The sequence below is a fragment of the Schistocerca serialis genome, chromosome 4 (assembly GCF_023864345.2).
Source record: "Schistocerca serialis cubense isolate TAMUIC-IGC-003099 chromosome 4, iqSchSeri2.2, whole genome shotgun sequence".
NCBI lineage: Eukaryota > Metazoa > Arthropoda > Insecta > Orthoptera > Acrididae > Schistocerca > Schistocerca serialis.
This window is the reverse complement of record NC_064641.1, coordinates 384,499,358-384,514,104: the sequence shown is the minus strand read 5'-3', so window position 1 is coordinate 384,514,104 and position 14,747 is coordinate 384,499,358. Positions and strand designations below refer to the sequence as shown.

The 14,747-nt window shown below is 38.9% G+C and overlaps 1 protein-coding gene across 3 annotated transcripts in view; it reads right to left on the bottom strand.

Moving 5' to 3' along the window:
- The window catches only part of LOC126474879 (breast cancer type 1 susceptibility protein homolog), a 274,197-nt gene extending 259,695 nt beyond the window's left edge, over positions 1-14,502 (bottom strand). For all 3 annotated transcript variants that reach the window (XR_007586593.1, XM_050102369.1, XM_050102370.1), the window contains exon 1: positions 14,320-14,502. Coding sequence is in view for 2 of the 3 variants with exons in the window: in XM_050102369.1 (XP_049958326.1) it covers positions 14,320-14,399 (80 nt within the window). In the remaining variant the exon portion in view is untranslated. The remainder of the gene's footprint in view (positions 1-14,319) is intronic.
- Between the last annotated feature and the right edge of the window lie 245 nt (positions 14,503-14,747).

The window sequence follows — 14,747 nt, the reverse complement described above, 5'->3', positions numbered from 1 at the left end:
GATGATGGAGGCAATCATCGAAAGCTTGCAATTTTATTCCAATTTGATCCGGTGAGTAAACCAAGAACTTTTTATGGCAGTAAAGTTATGTCTTGCAGAAACGATTTTCTACATGATTTGAAGACGAAGAAAATTGCTGAATATAAGTTATGTGCCTATGAAAGTGAGATGAAAATTATATGTCTTTCATTCCATGACAAGAGGTTAGTGGCAATGCTGAGTACATTACTCGGTCCTCATACTCAACTGATCATTGGGTACACGAAGAAAGAGCCTGTGCAGTTCCTGAAATCCACTGTTACTTTGGAATACACAAAGTTTATGGGAGGAGAGGACAGGGCTGATCACTACCGCGCTTCCTATGGTTTTACGAAATGATCATTCAAGTTGTGGAAAAAATTATTCTTCTGGCTGATTGAACTTGCTGTAGTGAACAGTTATGTTCTTTACTCAACAGACAAAAACACATATGGAGAACAGCTACAAACTCATCACTCTTATACAAGAGATCTAATCAGACAGCTAGTCCATCAGGTAAGAAATACAAATTCAAAGAAGAGAGGACACCATCGAGAGGTGACTAAAAGGGAAGATGAACTTTATAAAGTAAAAGTAAAAGAAAAAGGATTGTGTGGTTTGCAGCAAACACAAGGAGAAAAGAGGAAGAAGAGAAACAATTTTCTACCACAAAACATGCAAGAGGAAGCCTGAATATCACCCGGAAGAATGTTGGAGAAGTACCATACAGAAAAAAATTAGAAATCACCATAAACAAATACACCATATGTAGTTTAAAAAACTAGTGTAAAAGGAAATAAAGTTGTAAGTAACCTCACAGTGCATTTAATTTTTTTACAACAATAGCATAATAATCAGTAATCACTTACATACTTATCCACATAAAATAAATAAGAGTTGGGGAGAACACTGCAAGCACAAAAACTAGATTAGAAAGGGTTAAGGACAAAAAAGCACAAATGCAAGATGTCAGCCACGTAATTGATCCTGCATGAAAATTTTGGCCACAATTATGATAGCGCATAGTTATGACCGTTCTGAAAGTAGAGCTATTAAACTTAGCCTGCACCAGTCGTTTGTTACTTGCTCCTGCAGTCACTGAATGCTTGAGTGCAAAGTACTGTACAGTGGAGTAACAAGCAGAGCCATCCTATTAGGGAATGTTGACGATAAGGAAAGAGGAGGGGATCACTTCCGACAAACATGTTTTGAAATCTTGTCCGAGAACACATTGTTTTATGGTTCAAATGGCTCCGAGCACTATGGGACTTAACAGCTGAAGTCATCAGTCCCCTAGAACTTAGAACTACTTAAACTTAACTAACCTAAGGACATCACACACATCCATGCCCGAGGCAGAGTTCGAACCTGCAACCGTAGCGGTTGCGCTGTTCCAGACTGAAGCGCCTAGAACCGCTCGGCCACTCCGGCCGGCCATTGTTTTATGCAAAAAGAGTAATCAAGCTCCTGTCAGCTTCACACACATGCATGCGCATTATTATGAAATGGAGCTAATGATTTTTTTTATTTACAATTTAATCACACCAATCACATTGAAGAATAGCACAACTCCTGCAAAAGTACTGCAGTTCAATAGTGTCAGCTCTTCAATGCAAAGAAACTAAAGCACAACAGCAATGTTAATAGTTAAATAGTGATACACTGCTTCTTAATGACTTACTTATTTCATTAATTTACACTGCATTTGTGAATCGCAACACGAAAGTGTTCACTACAAAGAGATCTCTGGCGCCAATTACAGGTTAGAAACAGTACACTTGGAAATAATGAACAAAGCAGTGTTGCTTGTTTGTTCATCAACATTTTGAACACTAAGCTCTTACTCACTCCACTGTATGGTACTTTATGTTCATGCATTACACATTTGCAGGACAGAGTGATTTACAAGTAGTCGGAGCCTGCGAAGTTTAAAAGCTGTACGTTCAAAGGATCATAATTTTGTACTTTCCGAATTATGGCCCAGATTTTCACACGGGATCAGTTACTGGGGCTGATATGTTGCACGTGTGCTTTTTTCTTCCTTAAAATATGTAGTAAAGTCAGTGATGTTTCCTTGTCATACTGGGTACCGGAAAACTGCAGTCAGTATAAAAAGCATACTACTTACAAATCATTTGTATGTCTTACCTTAGAATATGTTCATGTGTGTGGAACTCATACCAAATAGAATTACAGAGGGTACTGAATGTATACAAAGAGATTGTCAGGAGAGTTCAAGGGTTTGTTTAACTCACATATATTGAAAAACACTAAATTGGCAAACACTTACAGAGAAGCACCTATTACCCCATGAAACCTACTGCTCACTATGGCCTGTGGGCTTTTGTCGTTATTCCCATCTGGCAGGAGTTCATATTTGTCACTATTGGATTGGGATATATATCCCTCCACACTGCAAATGGCAGGCAGGACCTGAAATGGTATAGGCTGTGCTTTGCATGGTTGCAAAAGGGTGCCGGTGCTGCTGGTAGCTAAACACGTACCATTACATTTGTCTCAATCATGGGCATTAGTGAGCGACTCATCTCTACGAGTTCACCTGGCCACAAGTTATAGTGGAGGCAGATCGCGAAGCTGTGTAAAGGGGAGAGGAAGTGGGTGACACTTGGCCGTTGTGAGGTGCGAGCGTAGATGGTGAAGGTCTTAATGCTACATAGGAGAAGGATACAGGTATAATTGATGGTGGCTGGCCATGCGCACAGCTGTCAGAGGTCTTATGTGGTGACTGTCAGGGGGCACAGTGTTGACCTGCTTTGCAGCTGCAGGTGGTTATGATGTTAAACCTGCTGACTCTGGGCCTCTGTGACTTTGAATAACTGATGCTCCCTATATCCCACAACGTTGCCTCATACACATTACAGTGAAGGGCTTAATCTGCCATCCCACCATGTGGAAACCGTCTTAGACTGCTGGCCCTGAATTTTCTGTGCCAGATGTAAACAATCAGCAGCAAACAGGGCTGTGTCCATGCAACACTCTGCTGGGCTGTGGGATGGATCGATAACTTGGAGGAATCTCATTAATGCTTCCATACAAGACATCATCAGTACCTTTTTCGTATCTGAGTTTCGAATTCCTGATCAGCTGCTTAACCTCTGTGTTGAATGCTTGGTGTAATGGACATATTGTCCAGTATTTAATGCCATTACACTGACAAAATCACTCAAAATCAGGCGAGTCACTGTCTTATACTATGGTTTGGCGTTGATATTCATGGAGGTTGTCGAGTTTGTATTATTATGCAATTTCATCACAAATGGGTAGTCACCTAGCACTTCTGCTATCTATTAAGTTCAGCTTGCCGTGTTGCTGCTGTTCCCACCTTCGAGCACTCACTGATTTCAGTATACCTGCTATACATTGCACTCATTAATGTACACAAAAGGTGATACTTTTTCATATGCTTTTCAATAATCATAAACACATTTTGAGACATGTTAAGTGTCCTGTTACCCGTAAGCTTTTCAGTTTTAAGCAGTTTTCACTGGGCTATGAGTTAGTGTTTTGTACCAAACATTGCACCCATCTCACACAGTGTTTCTGGTGGAACAGTTCATCATGGTTTTCTACCTAGCAGCTGGGGAAACAAAGAGTGCACCCTGACAGAAATTTACTCACCTGCATAAACCTTATACAACTGAAGTGCAGCAGTTTCCAAGAATTCGCCGGCTAGCAACTGTTTTGTCTCAACAGCCATCCAACCCACTGGCACATACATCATTTTGATGTTAAAGCAAGATCCTCATACCGTGTCAAAGAACATTCCACCGCAACAACAAACGATGGTCACTGAAGCATGAACAACTGTCCTTACTAGCCCCAGTGCAGTACCCACGGTATTGTCAAACCTGTAACCAGCCAATGAAGACAAGCTCCATGAGGTGCTCGCAAATCTGGCACAACTCATGGGACGTGTGGATTATCGAATGCTGTGGATGCAGTAAGAAATAACCTGCAAAGATTTTTCATTTCCTTGAATACGATGACACCTTTCCATTGCAAATATGAATATTGCGTTATATTCTCTGCAGATTAATTGTATGAAGAGTACATTCACCTAAGAGCCTAAACTCCAGAACAAGCCCAAACAATATGGCAATGCATCAGTTTCAGGCAGCCAATGGAACAACTGTTTAAAGCAAGCAATGGAAGGTGAGAAAAGTAGCTAAGTGTTATGAGTGACTGAACTGAAAGAACTGGGTGTTATTAATAGTATCCTTAAATTTTTGCTGACACGGTTTCAACACATTTTATAACTGTTTTGGAATGAAGGTTGTGGTGACAGACTGATCGCAGTGTTAGTTTCCTTAAATTTTTGCTGACACAGTTTCAACACATTTTATAACTTTTTTTGGAATGAAGATTTTGGTGACAGACTGATTGCAATGTATCATGACGTCTAGGTTAGTTTTAAAGGCAACAGTTTGGTTATGAGCAATGATGTGAAAAGAAGCAATTTACTGGAACAAAGGTTGTGGAGTATGACTGATCTATAGCGTAGCCCAAGCTCTAGATTAGGTTGAAAAATGAAAAATTTGGTTGTAAGTTCTCAAAGTCAATGACTATGATATGACAAGAAGTACATGTATCGAATAGTTCAAGCTGTTATTCAAAAGACCATCAGTGGTCACGTATTATGTATGTCTCCCATTACTTTTCATTGTCATCTGTCTGTCTATATGTGCCACAATTTCTTTTTAATTTTTATGCAATTATCTCGATAACTTTTGTGATCATAACTGCTGTTTTTTAATATGCTGTGCATTTCATCTTATGTTCATAACAAAGTTTTACGCAATTTCTTCCATTTATTGTCATACGATATGTCATCTGTCTGCTGCTCTCTCATTCGTTACTCAACAACCAGCTGCTTATGCGTTTCCTTGCATTTCTATCACAGCTCACAGAGAGCAGGCAATGTTGTCCCATAAAGAGGTAAGTGAGGGCACTGCCCCCGATCCAGACCTTACACACAGTGTGTTCAGTGAATTTACTCTTTGTGAATAGCACTAAGTGGGCCATAAGCTCAATGCCTCTCTCAGACATATGAATCATACTCGACTACATTGTACACTTCACCCAAAACTACTACTGAGTTGTAATCATATAATCATCATTGGATGGACCATGATAATTTATAACTGAGTTGTAATCATATAATCATCATTGGATGGACCATGATAATTTATAACTAACATGGCAGTAGTAAACTCACATCATACTAATTTCTATACATATTACAAGATTTGGTATTCGCAATATTAAACTGAATAACAAGAAGCTTATCTGATACCACATACTTTAAATAAGTACAAAAAATGAATGTTTTATGCCATTTACCATATGAGCTGCCACAAGTATATGTAGGGGTACTCTGACACAATGATGATGTACTTAGGACATTCAACAGCACAGCCATCAGCATCCTAACTGGACATCTAGCGGTTTGAACGATGTTTGTTCTCACAAGTGAAAGCCCTGACGACTGCCGAGGAGCACACATTAGCATCCCCCCTCCCTCCACCCCCAGAAAGTCCAGCTACATAAATATGTGGTTCGTATATATCAAAATCCTTCCCTCATTTTGAAAAATGTCCTTATACACATTGTATGTTATGTGGGTTGTGGACTACTTAAACAAAATCCAGAGTCAAGCCATTCAATCAGAACTTGTCGACTAACTATCCATAGTACTTTAGGCAGGAAGCCTGACACTGCACAAAAAAGTTTCAAATTATCTAAATAAAATACTCTGCATCAGAAGTGGTATTCCACAGGTTTCACATATTGGTGGATAATCCTGCCGGAAAACGAAACCACGTGTCAATGGACATCATTATATTCTTAACCAAATGAGCATCACTTCCTTCCACTGATGTGACTGGTTTAAGATTTGCCACACTTTGGTGGTCAATGTGATTGAGTGCAGTTTGTTGTTTAACATCTGTAACACTACTTCTTCCCACGGATGCACGATCCTTCTGGCCAACAATGAGATAATAGTATGTAGCAATATGGAACACTGAATCACAATGCCTTTTCTACATGCTTTTTCGGCTGATGTGTTGACTGCATCATTTCCTCATATCTCAATGTGTCCCAATACCCAGCAAAATATCAACTCTTTGCTTTATTTCTGGACCTCCTGTAAAATATATCTTGGACAGTTCGAATATTTTTTTTTCCTGCAGGATTCTTTTTTTGTACAGACTGTAAGGCAATGAGTGAGTGAACTCAGATCATAAAGTACTGTGATGGTATCTCACCTGCTCCAGGGCAATGAAGACTCTGTATACTTCAGCAGCGTCATTTGTTAGTTGTTCCAGCAGGCAAATTCTGGAGACGCTATAAGGAAAGACTGCTGAGCAACCAATCAGAAGACTCCTAGTGGGCTGACATTGAAACAATCCTACTTGAAACATATGGTTGAGAGAGAGATCTCAAAACAAGGGCATTAGTGAAGGCAAATCTTTAAAATTGTTTAGTTAATGTATGATAAAAATCTTTTGCTGCAGCTAATAGTAATTAAAGCCTGTAAGTTCTGAAAATTTGCCTTTATTGAAGAGATACAGATTTATCCTTTCGTGAAACTTGATTATAAGGTAACAGCTGTAATTGGGTTTTTTAACTCAAAAGGAGCAAATTCAGAAAGTCATTAAAAGTCAGTGAAAGGTGAGCGCAACGAGATTTCATTTGGTGACAAAAGATATTAAGAGTGTCATTCTTTTTCTATAATGATATAGTGTTACAACAGCAGCTATTTGATAAGTTTGCACTTGACGGGATATTCCATGTAAAGTAGGAGACACGATACTTAGCCTAAAGGTTTAAAATTTGGTACTTTTTATATATTTTTTGAAAATGCTGGACTTTTTACTATATGGCAACAATGGTTTGTGGCCCATTATTGCTTATCTTCATAATCCATAGCCATTTTTGTAGCGGCATATGTTTTTCGTGTGATGAGTGTGTGAATTATTGGAGATTTTGGACCTTCATTTCAACTAACTGGCAGGTAAGAATTAGCATATCATTAGTTGTATTACTGTTACATACCCTAATGTAGTGCATAAAGAGTATAAAACTGAAGTAGGTATATTATAGGTTGGAGCAAACAATGTAATACAACAGCATGAACTTTCATGTAACATGAGTCACTTTCATGTAATTAAGTTTTTATAGCAAGAGAGATATTAAATATGACTTTATCTTGTTCAGTAATTTATTTCTTAGTGTGAATGTGTAACTAATGTAACTACTAAAAGTTTCCCAATTTCAAACAATATCGTAAAAACAGAAAATTAAATGTGTAACGTGAGTTGCGTAATCCGAGTCACAGTTGTATTATTTTAAAATTAGAAGAAGAGGATGCCCTTAGCAGCACCAGAAAGACAAGAGCAGGAAGAGGGAAAAGTTAAAGAGCGAAGGAAAATATGAACAATTTAGGAAGAAGCATCTGGAAGAAGCTCAAAAAAGCCAGCAGAAGCCGAAACAAAAGTTTCTACAGTTGAGTCAACATAAGCAAGCACTATTATTAGAAGAAAGAAGAGCTAAAATAGAGAGAGAGTTTGAAAACATACGCAACATAAGATAGAAGATCAACAACCTAGTAAAGCAAGTTTGTCACAGCATATGTAATGTAACACTCTGGATAAAGCCATGACTCGAGTGCTACAATTGCTTACATTAGCAAGGTACTGTCAACTATACCTGAAAATGTGAGGGTAGTTTCAATCTGGTCAGACGGACCTGCCTCACAATTTAAAAAGAAATGTATTACTGCTGCTGTACCTCAGTTTCAATCATTTCATAATGTGGAAATCTGTTGGAACTTATTTGTTACATCCCATGGTAAAGGAGCTGTAGATGGAATTGGTGCAGTTGCGGAACAGCTAATGGGGAATGCAGTAAAAAAAGTGAATATTCATAGTAGGCGATATCAACTTTTGCTCAGGTAGCTGCAAGTACCACAACTACGCAGGTTTTACATGTGTCTAAGATGAAAGTCAAGGAATCAATGTGAAACTTAATCTGGCTCAAATATTTTCTCCAGTACTGTCAATACCAAACATAAAAAGGCATTCACTGCTTTCACTACAAGAAAGGAGTACTACAAACATAGCTGCTGTCTCCAAAGCATTTTGCTGCTGCAGATCATCATACTGAAAAAACTATAGAAAGTGTGAGAATTGGAGACTGGTACAAAGTAGAATATCACGGTAAATTCAAGGCTGGAAAAATACATGCAGTTTTTGGAAATTCTTACTTAATCAGGGCAATGGAGTGTGCTGGTCACTATTGGAAATGGCCTGTAAAATATGATGAAATTATGAAGAAAATTAATCCACTTCATGTCATCAATTCTAGAGGATATTTTCGGTTCTCTGACTTTTAACTGAATTTAGAATTCATTTTTCTAGATGTCATGCAATTCTGTCAGAGACAGCAACGGACTTGGAAGAGCAGTTGAATGGAATGGACAGTGTCTTGAAAGGAGGATATAAGATGAACATAAACAAAAGCAAAACAAGGATAATGGAATGTAGTCGAATTAAATCGGGTGATGCTGAGGGTATTAGATTAGGTAATGAGACACTTAAAGTAGTAAAGGAGTTTTGATATTTGGGGAGCAAAATAACTGATGAAGTAGAGAGGATATAAAATGTAGACTGGCAATGGCAAGGAAAGCGTTTCTGAAGAAGAGAAATTTGTTAACATCAAGTATAGATTTAAGTACCAGGAAGTCATTTCTGAAAGTATTTGTATTGAGTGTAGCCATGTATGGAAGTGAAACATGGAAGATAAATAGTTTGGACAAGAAGAGAGCAGAAGCTTTCGAAATGTGGTGCTACAAAAGAATGCTGAAGGTTAGATGGGTAGATCACATAACTAACGAGGAGGTATTGAACAGAATTGGAGAGAAGAGGAGTTTGTGGCACAACTTCACTAGAAGAAGGGATTGGTTGGTAGGACACATGTTCTGAGGCATCAAGGGGTCACCAATTTGGTATTGGAGGGCAGCGTGGAGAGTAAAAATCGTAGAGAGATTGGTTCAAATGGCTCTGAGCACTATGGGACTTAACATCTGTGGTCATCAGTCCCCTAGAACTTAGAACTACTTAAACCTAACTAACCTAAGGACATCACACACATCCATGCCCGAGGCAGGATTCGAACCTGCGACCGTAGCAGTCCCACGGTTCCGGACTGAGCACCTAGAACCGCTAGACCACCGTGTCCGGCTCGTAGAGAGAGACCAAGAGATGAATACACCAAGCAGATTCAGAAAGATGTAGGTTGCAGTAGGTACTGGGAGATGAAGAAGCTTGCAAAGGATAGAGTAGCATGGAGAGCTGCATCAAACCAGTCTCAGGACTGAAGAAAACAACAACAACAACAACAACAACAACAACAACAACAACAGATGTCATGCTCTTATAATTTTTCATAGTGTTTGAAAAGTGAAATGTTAATGTTAAGTTTACCTCATTTGGCACATGATGTCATATTTTCATTTCTTTGCTTGCAGGAAAAAAGTTTTTTCAACAAGAAGTAGCAAGTAATATGAGCCACGTAACATTGAGTCACGCACCTTTTCGCAATATATTACAATATTTCACATGGTATAAATATGTATAGAAATCTGTAACTCTAACATATAAATGCCAACCTAATGTACATTTTCTGTGATAAAAACCCGATCCATATTCCTAATAGTTTGAGGATACTTTTGACCTAAAATGCACATTAGGAATAGGATGTCCCAAATTTGTAACATGAGTTACAGTACAACATAATTATATTCTCGTTCTTTAATTTTAGCGCTCTTCCCTGCTTAAAAACACTTCAAAATCTTTGCCTGAATAACACAATTTATACTGATTTACAAAAGAAAATATGGGTTTATAGTTTGTAACAATTCAACATAATAAAACACAGAGTTCAAAATGTAACATGAGTCACCATAGAATCTCCCTGATGGTAATATATGAAAAAAGATAAGCATCAATAAATATCTTACTCCACTAATACTAGCTTTCACATCCATGAGGTAACACAGTCGTGAAGGACAGAGGGAATATACAGCTTTCATGTTCTGCCCATAAAGAGATAGTCAGGAGGGAGAGCATAAGGTTGATTGTAGGGATAATGCAAAAGGTTAGCCAGGACCTACTGAAGGGTGATTAACTGAACCGTTCGATACCACTTTATTGAAGGGTGGTGAAGTGAAGTATTTCATACCACGTCACCAACTCATAACCAAACTGTCCTCTTTAAACCTAACTTAGACCTAGAGCGACACAACAAATCTCACTTCCACTACAAATGGCATTACAGTATCTAAGCCAGACGAAAAAAAAAATTGTCAATGTACTGTTCTCTTTCTGTCTGCACACATATGGCATCACTGTCACATTAACATTACATTACATTAAGGGATGAAGTTGACACCCAGGTATCAGCAGATTCTGTTAACCCGATCCCTGTATAATCTGAGTTGTGATTCCATTTATCCTTCAACTTGTGACAACTGTGTTTTGTTGTACAATGTCAGGCCCACTCATTTTATTTTATTTTATTATATTTTAAGTCCGCTTGTGTAGGTAACATGTTGTAATTGGTGGCACTCTCTTGTTTGAAAAGTTGTTTGTCACGCACATTAGTGTGTCCCTTGATGTTGGGCAAATGTATGAGTGTCATTTCAAGAGTTTTTACATGCTCCCTAGTGAGTTAATTTGATTTAGCATACTCCAGGTGATGGATTAGTGCTTGTGTTCGGCTGTGAGTTTATTATGGTCAGAAATTTAATAGAAGTACTTTTTATTTTCTTTTTTTATTCCCCATTAATGGATATGACAGAAACTTATTAGCAGGTTACTGCTTATTGCAATGGCCAAAGATATGTTGTCTATGATCAAGTTCTTACAGTTATCTGAACCAACTGTGGAAGATTTTAAGATTTTTTGTGTGTGTGTGTGTGTGTGTGTGTGTGTGTGTGTGTGTTTTTTTTTTTTTTGTTTGCGCACGTGCGCACGCTTATTTTTTGGGGTGGGGGGTGGAGGTTCTATTCTTTTATAGTAATATGTACGCTTTGTGAGGTTACAGTTGCTTACGATACTGAAATGGGTGACTATTCGCGTTTTCATGGATTTTAGAGTTTTTCTTAATTTTGTCTGGCAATTGCATTGGTAGAATAGCAGTTTATCATCACTGGTTGGGTTATATTTTTTATATTAATTGCAGTATACAAGTTCAGGTTTGTTGTGTTTGATGTACTATGGACTTCGTTTTAGGTACATAGAGTAAGTGCAAGTTTGAATAATGGATCTGATGATTTGAGTGTGCTGGTTTTCAGTACTGCAGGCTTGTTTCAGCTGGCATGGAAGTCAAGTGTAATTTGCAGTGTCAGGTTCTGGAGTTGTATGTGTGTTCCTGGTATCAAGGGCTTTGTCAGAAGGAATGAACATCACACCCTTTCAAAGGAACCATCCCAAAATCTGCCTGGATCAATTTAAAGAATCATGGAAAATCTAAATCGGGACAGTCGGACATGGATTTCAACTGTTGTCCTCCCAAATGCAAGTCCAGTGCACTAACCACAGCACTGCTACACTTAGTGGCTTCGTTTGAATTATAAAGCCCCAGTGACATCTGCAATACCTGGTTTTCAAGTTTTATGTGGACTCCTTGTATTAAAGGGTTCGTTTAAGCTATGTAGCTGAAGTGAATTTTATGATACCAATGGCATCATTTTTGCTCTTTTTTCGGTTTTGTTGAAACTTCAAAAACCTGAGTGCTTGATTTTTTTGTTAATACATATTTTGGAATGGTGGTGTTATTATCGTATATTTAGCTTGTGACAACCCAAAACTCCCTACTTCCCTCATTTGTGTCATTGGTTTCATTTTATTGCTAGAGTTAAATATTTCCTGTGTATTGATGTTTGGTCTGGGGTATAATGAGTGACTTCGTGGTCACCATATCGTAAACGCTTGAAACAGGGGTGTCTGTCATCTTGACGACATCACGGGTCAAACCAGATTGGTGTAATTGCACTTTGATTTTGCCATGATACCACATAAAATCCAAACTCTGATGTCAAGACAGGGATTTTAACCCTGCTCCTATTGGGCACTTATCTGATGTCTTAAGTTCTTCATCGTCTCACTCAGTAGGCCCCTACACTGTCTATATATCATAATCATTTACAACATGGCAATCTAATAGTTTCATGCAAGCCTTGTAGTTCATTAGAGTATTGCTGAAATGAGTGACACCTCTACACTGTGCACCTACATCACAAATGTTTTGGCACATAAGAAATGAAATGTCATGTGACAAGTGCCTCCCATAAAGTAGAACAGCCACCTGATGCAAGTCTTTTTAAGTGACGCCACTTCAGCAACCTGCTTGTCAATGAGGTTGATGTGATGAAGACAACACAATAAACAGGCCCCAGACCAGAGAAAATCTCCAACCCAGCAGGGAATCGAACCTGGGTCCATCGCATGGCATTGCCACACTTACCACTAAGCTAAGGATGTGGACTTGTCACACACTTGAAGGAATAGATAACTCTGCAGTTTCACTTCTATGTTGAACATTTTGTTCCCATGTTTGATAAACTGAGCCAATAACCTGACTTTCAACAGATACTTAAAACAAGTAAAACAAGTGACACACAATGAAAATAACCCACAGCAGTCAACTTAATTAAATGTCACACACACACACACACACACACACACACACACACGAACTTACACATGGAAAAACATTTCTGCTTCTTCAATATGAAATCAAGTGCTTTCTTTCCTCACTACTTATTCTCAGTTTTCCAACTCCACAATTATGATTATCCAGTGTCACTGCTAATATGCTATATAATAATCTATAGTTTTGAAATCATGGAATAAGAATATAGAACAGTGTTTAGCATCATTTAAGATTATACATGCCCGCCCGGTTGGCTGTGCGGTCTAACACACGGCTTTCCAGACGGGAAGGAGCGCCAGCCCCTGGTACGAATCCGCCCGGTGGATTTGTGCTGAGGTCCAGTGAGCCGGTCAGTCTGTGGATGGTTTTTAGGAGGTTTTCCATCTGCCTTGGCGAATGCGGGCTGGTTCCCCTTATTCTGCCTCAGCTACACTATGTCGGCGATTGCTGCGCAAACAAGTTCTCCACGTACGCGTACACCACCATTACTCTACCATGCAAACATAGGGGTTACACTCTTCTGGTGTGAGACGTTCCCTCGGGGGTTCACCGGGGGCCGAATACCACAATAACCCTGGGTTCGGCGTGGGGCGGCGGAGGCATGAAATGGACTGCGATAGTCGTCAAGGGGTTGCAGACCACTGCGGTTGTGGCGGGGACGGAGCCTCTCCATCGTTTCTAGATCCCCGGTTAACATAACATGGCTATACATTCAGGGTGATTCCTCACTACAATTGAGTATGACAGTATCTACATTCAAAATGAAAGATATTGTGATAGACCGATCTGCAGTAGAACACGAGGTCTGTGTTAGACGGAAGGTGAAAGTTTGGTTGACAGATGGTGACATCAAAACATATCTATCTACAGGTTAGCCCAAGATCTACGTTCACGCCATATTTAACAATTTTTCATTTACAATAACTAAAACTACAATTCAAAATTACTCTCATGGATCTTAATGGTTTTGCCAAACCAAAAGTGGTCGACATACAAAATTATTGTATGCGACTGAAGCTGTTATCTATTAAAATTACTGCCACAGTACACTCTGACACATCATGTTCCAATAGAACAGTATAATTAAGAAGCGTGTATCATGTCACAATGATATTCACCAATTACACGCAACAATCATGTCAGTGTTGAGAAACATGTCCTCATAACGTCTAGTGATTCTTCGCATATATTTCTTTCATCCGGTAGGGTTGTTACCACGAAGGCTTATCTGCGACACTCGCTGCCTATGCGTGGAAAGCAGATTCCAACACTAAAAGACAGCTGTAAAGTACGCACCCCAATAACACTAATGATACTTAGGAAGATAATAGGCACAAGGAATCGAGGGCCAGTTACTCCAAACAGAATCTCTCTAAACGTCAAAATACACATTTCATGCATCAGCACATTTTGGAAACAGGCCTAGGACAACCTAGGTATGAACACTCAATACTGATAATAACATTGCTTTTTTTTCTCAACTAGTCTCGAAACCTCATTAGTAACGCGTCTTTTCAACACACAACAAACAATTTCTCGCTGCTGACCAATGGTATAACTCACCATATTACACACTGTAAATTCTTTCTCAGTTTATCTAATGTACAAGATATTTTCTGTATCTTATCTAATGTAACAGCCATCTTGAGCAATCTCTGTGAGCAAAATTAACACAAAGAATGCTAGCTGTCTTTTTTACTGCCGTCTCTTCGATAATTTCACATATCATTCACAAACTCGCACAATTAAAACACAAGCTTGGCGCGAAAACAATCAGAGATACAATAATCAGAGATTTAAATAGAGAGTTCACGGAAGCCGTGGAGGTAACATCCAAAATGACGGTGTCTAGCCCCAGCAGAAATGGGTACCATGGATCATCCAAAGGCGGGCTTCCACAGCGATTTACTGCATTCATACCAAAGGGATGGGCTTAAGGTGGGTTTAGACTAGCAAGTCGCTTGCAGAAGTTATTGCTGCAAGTTATTGCT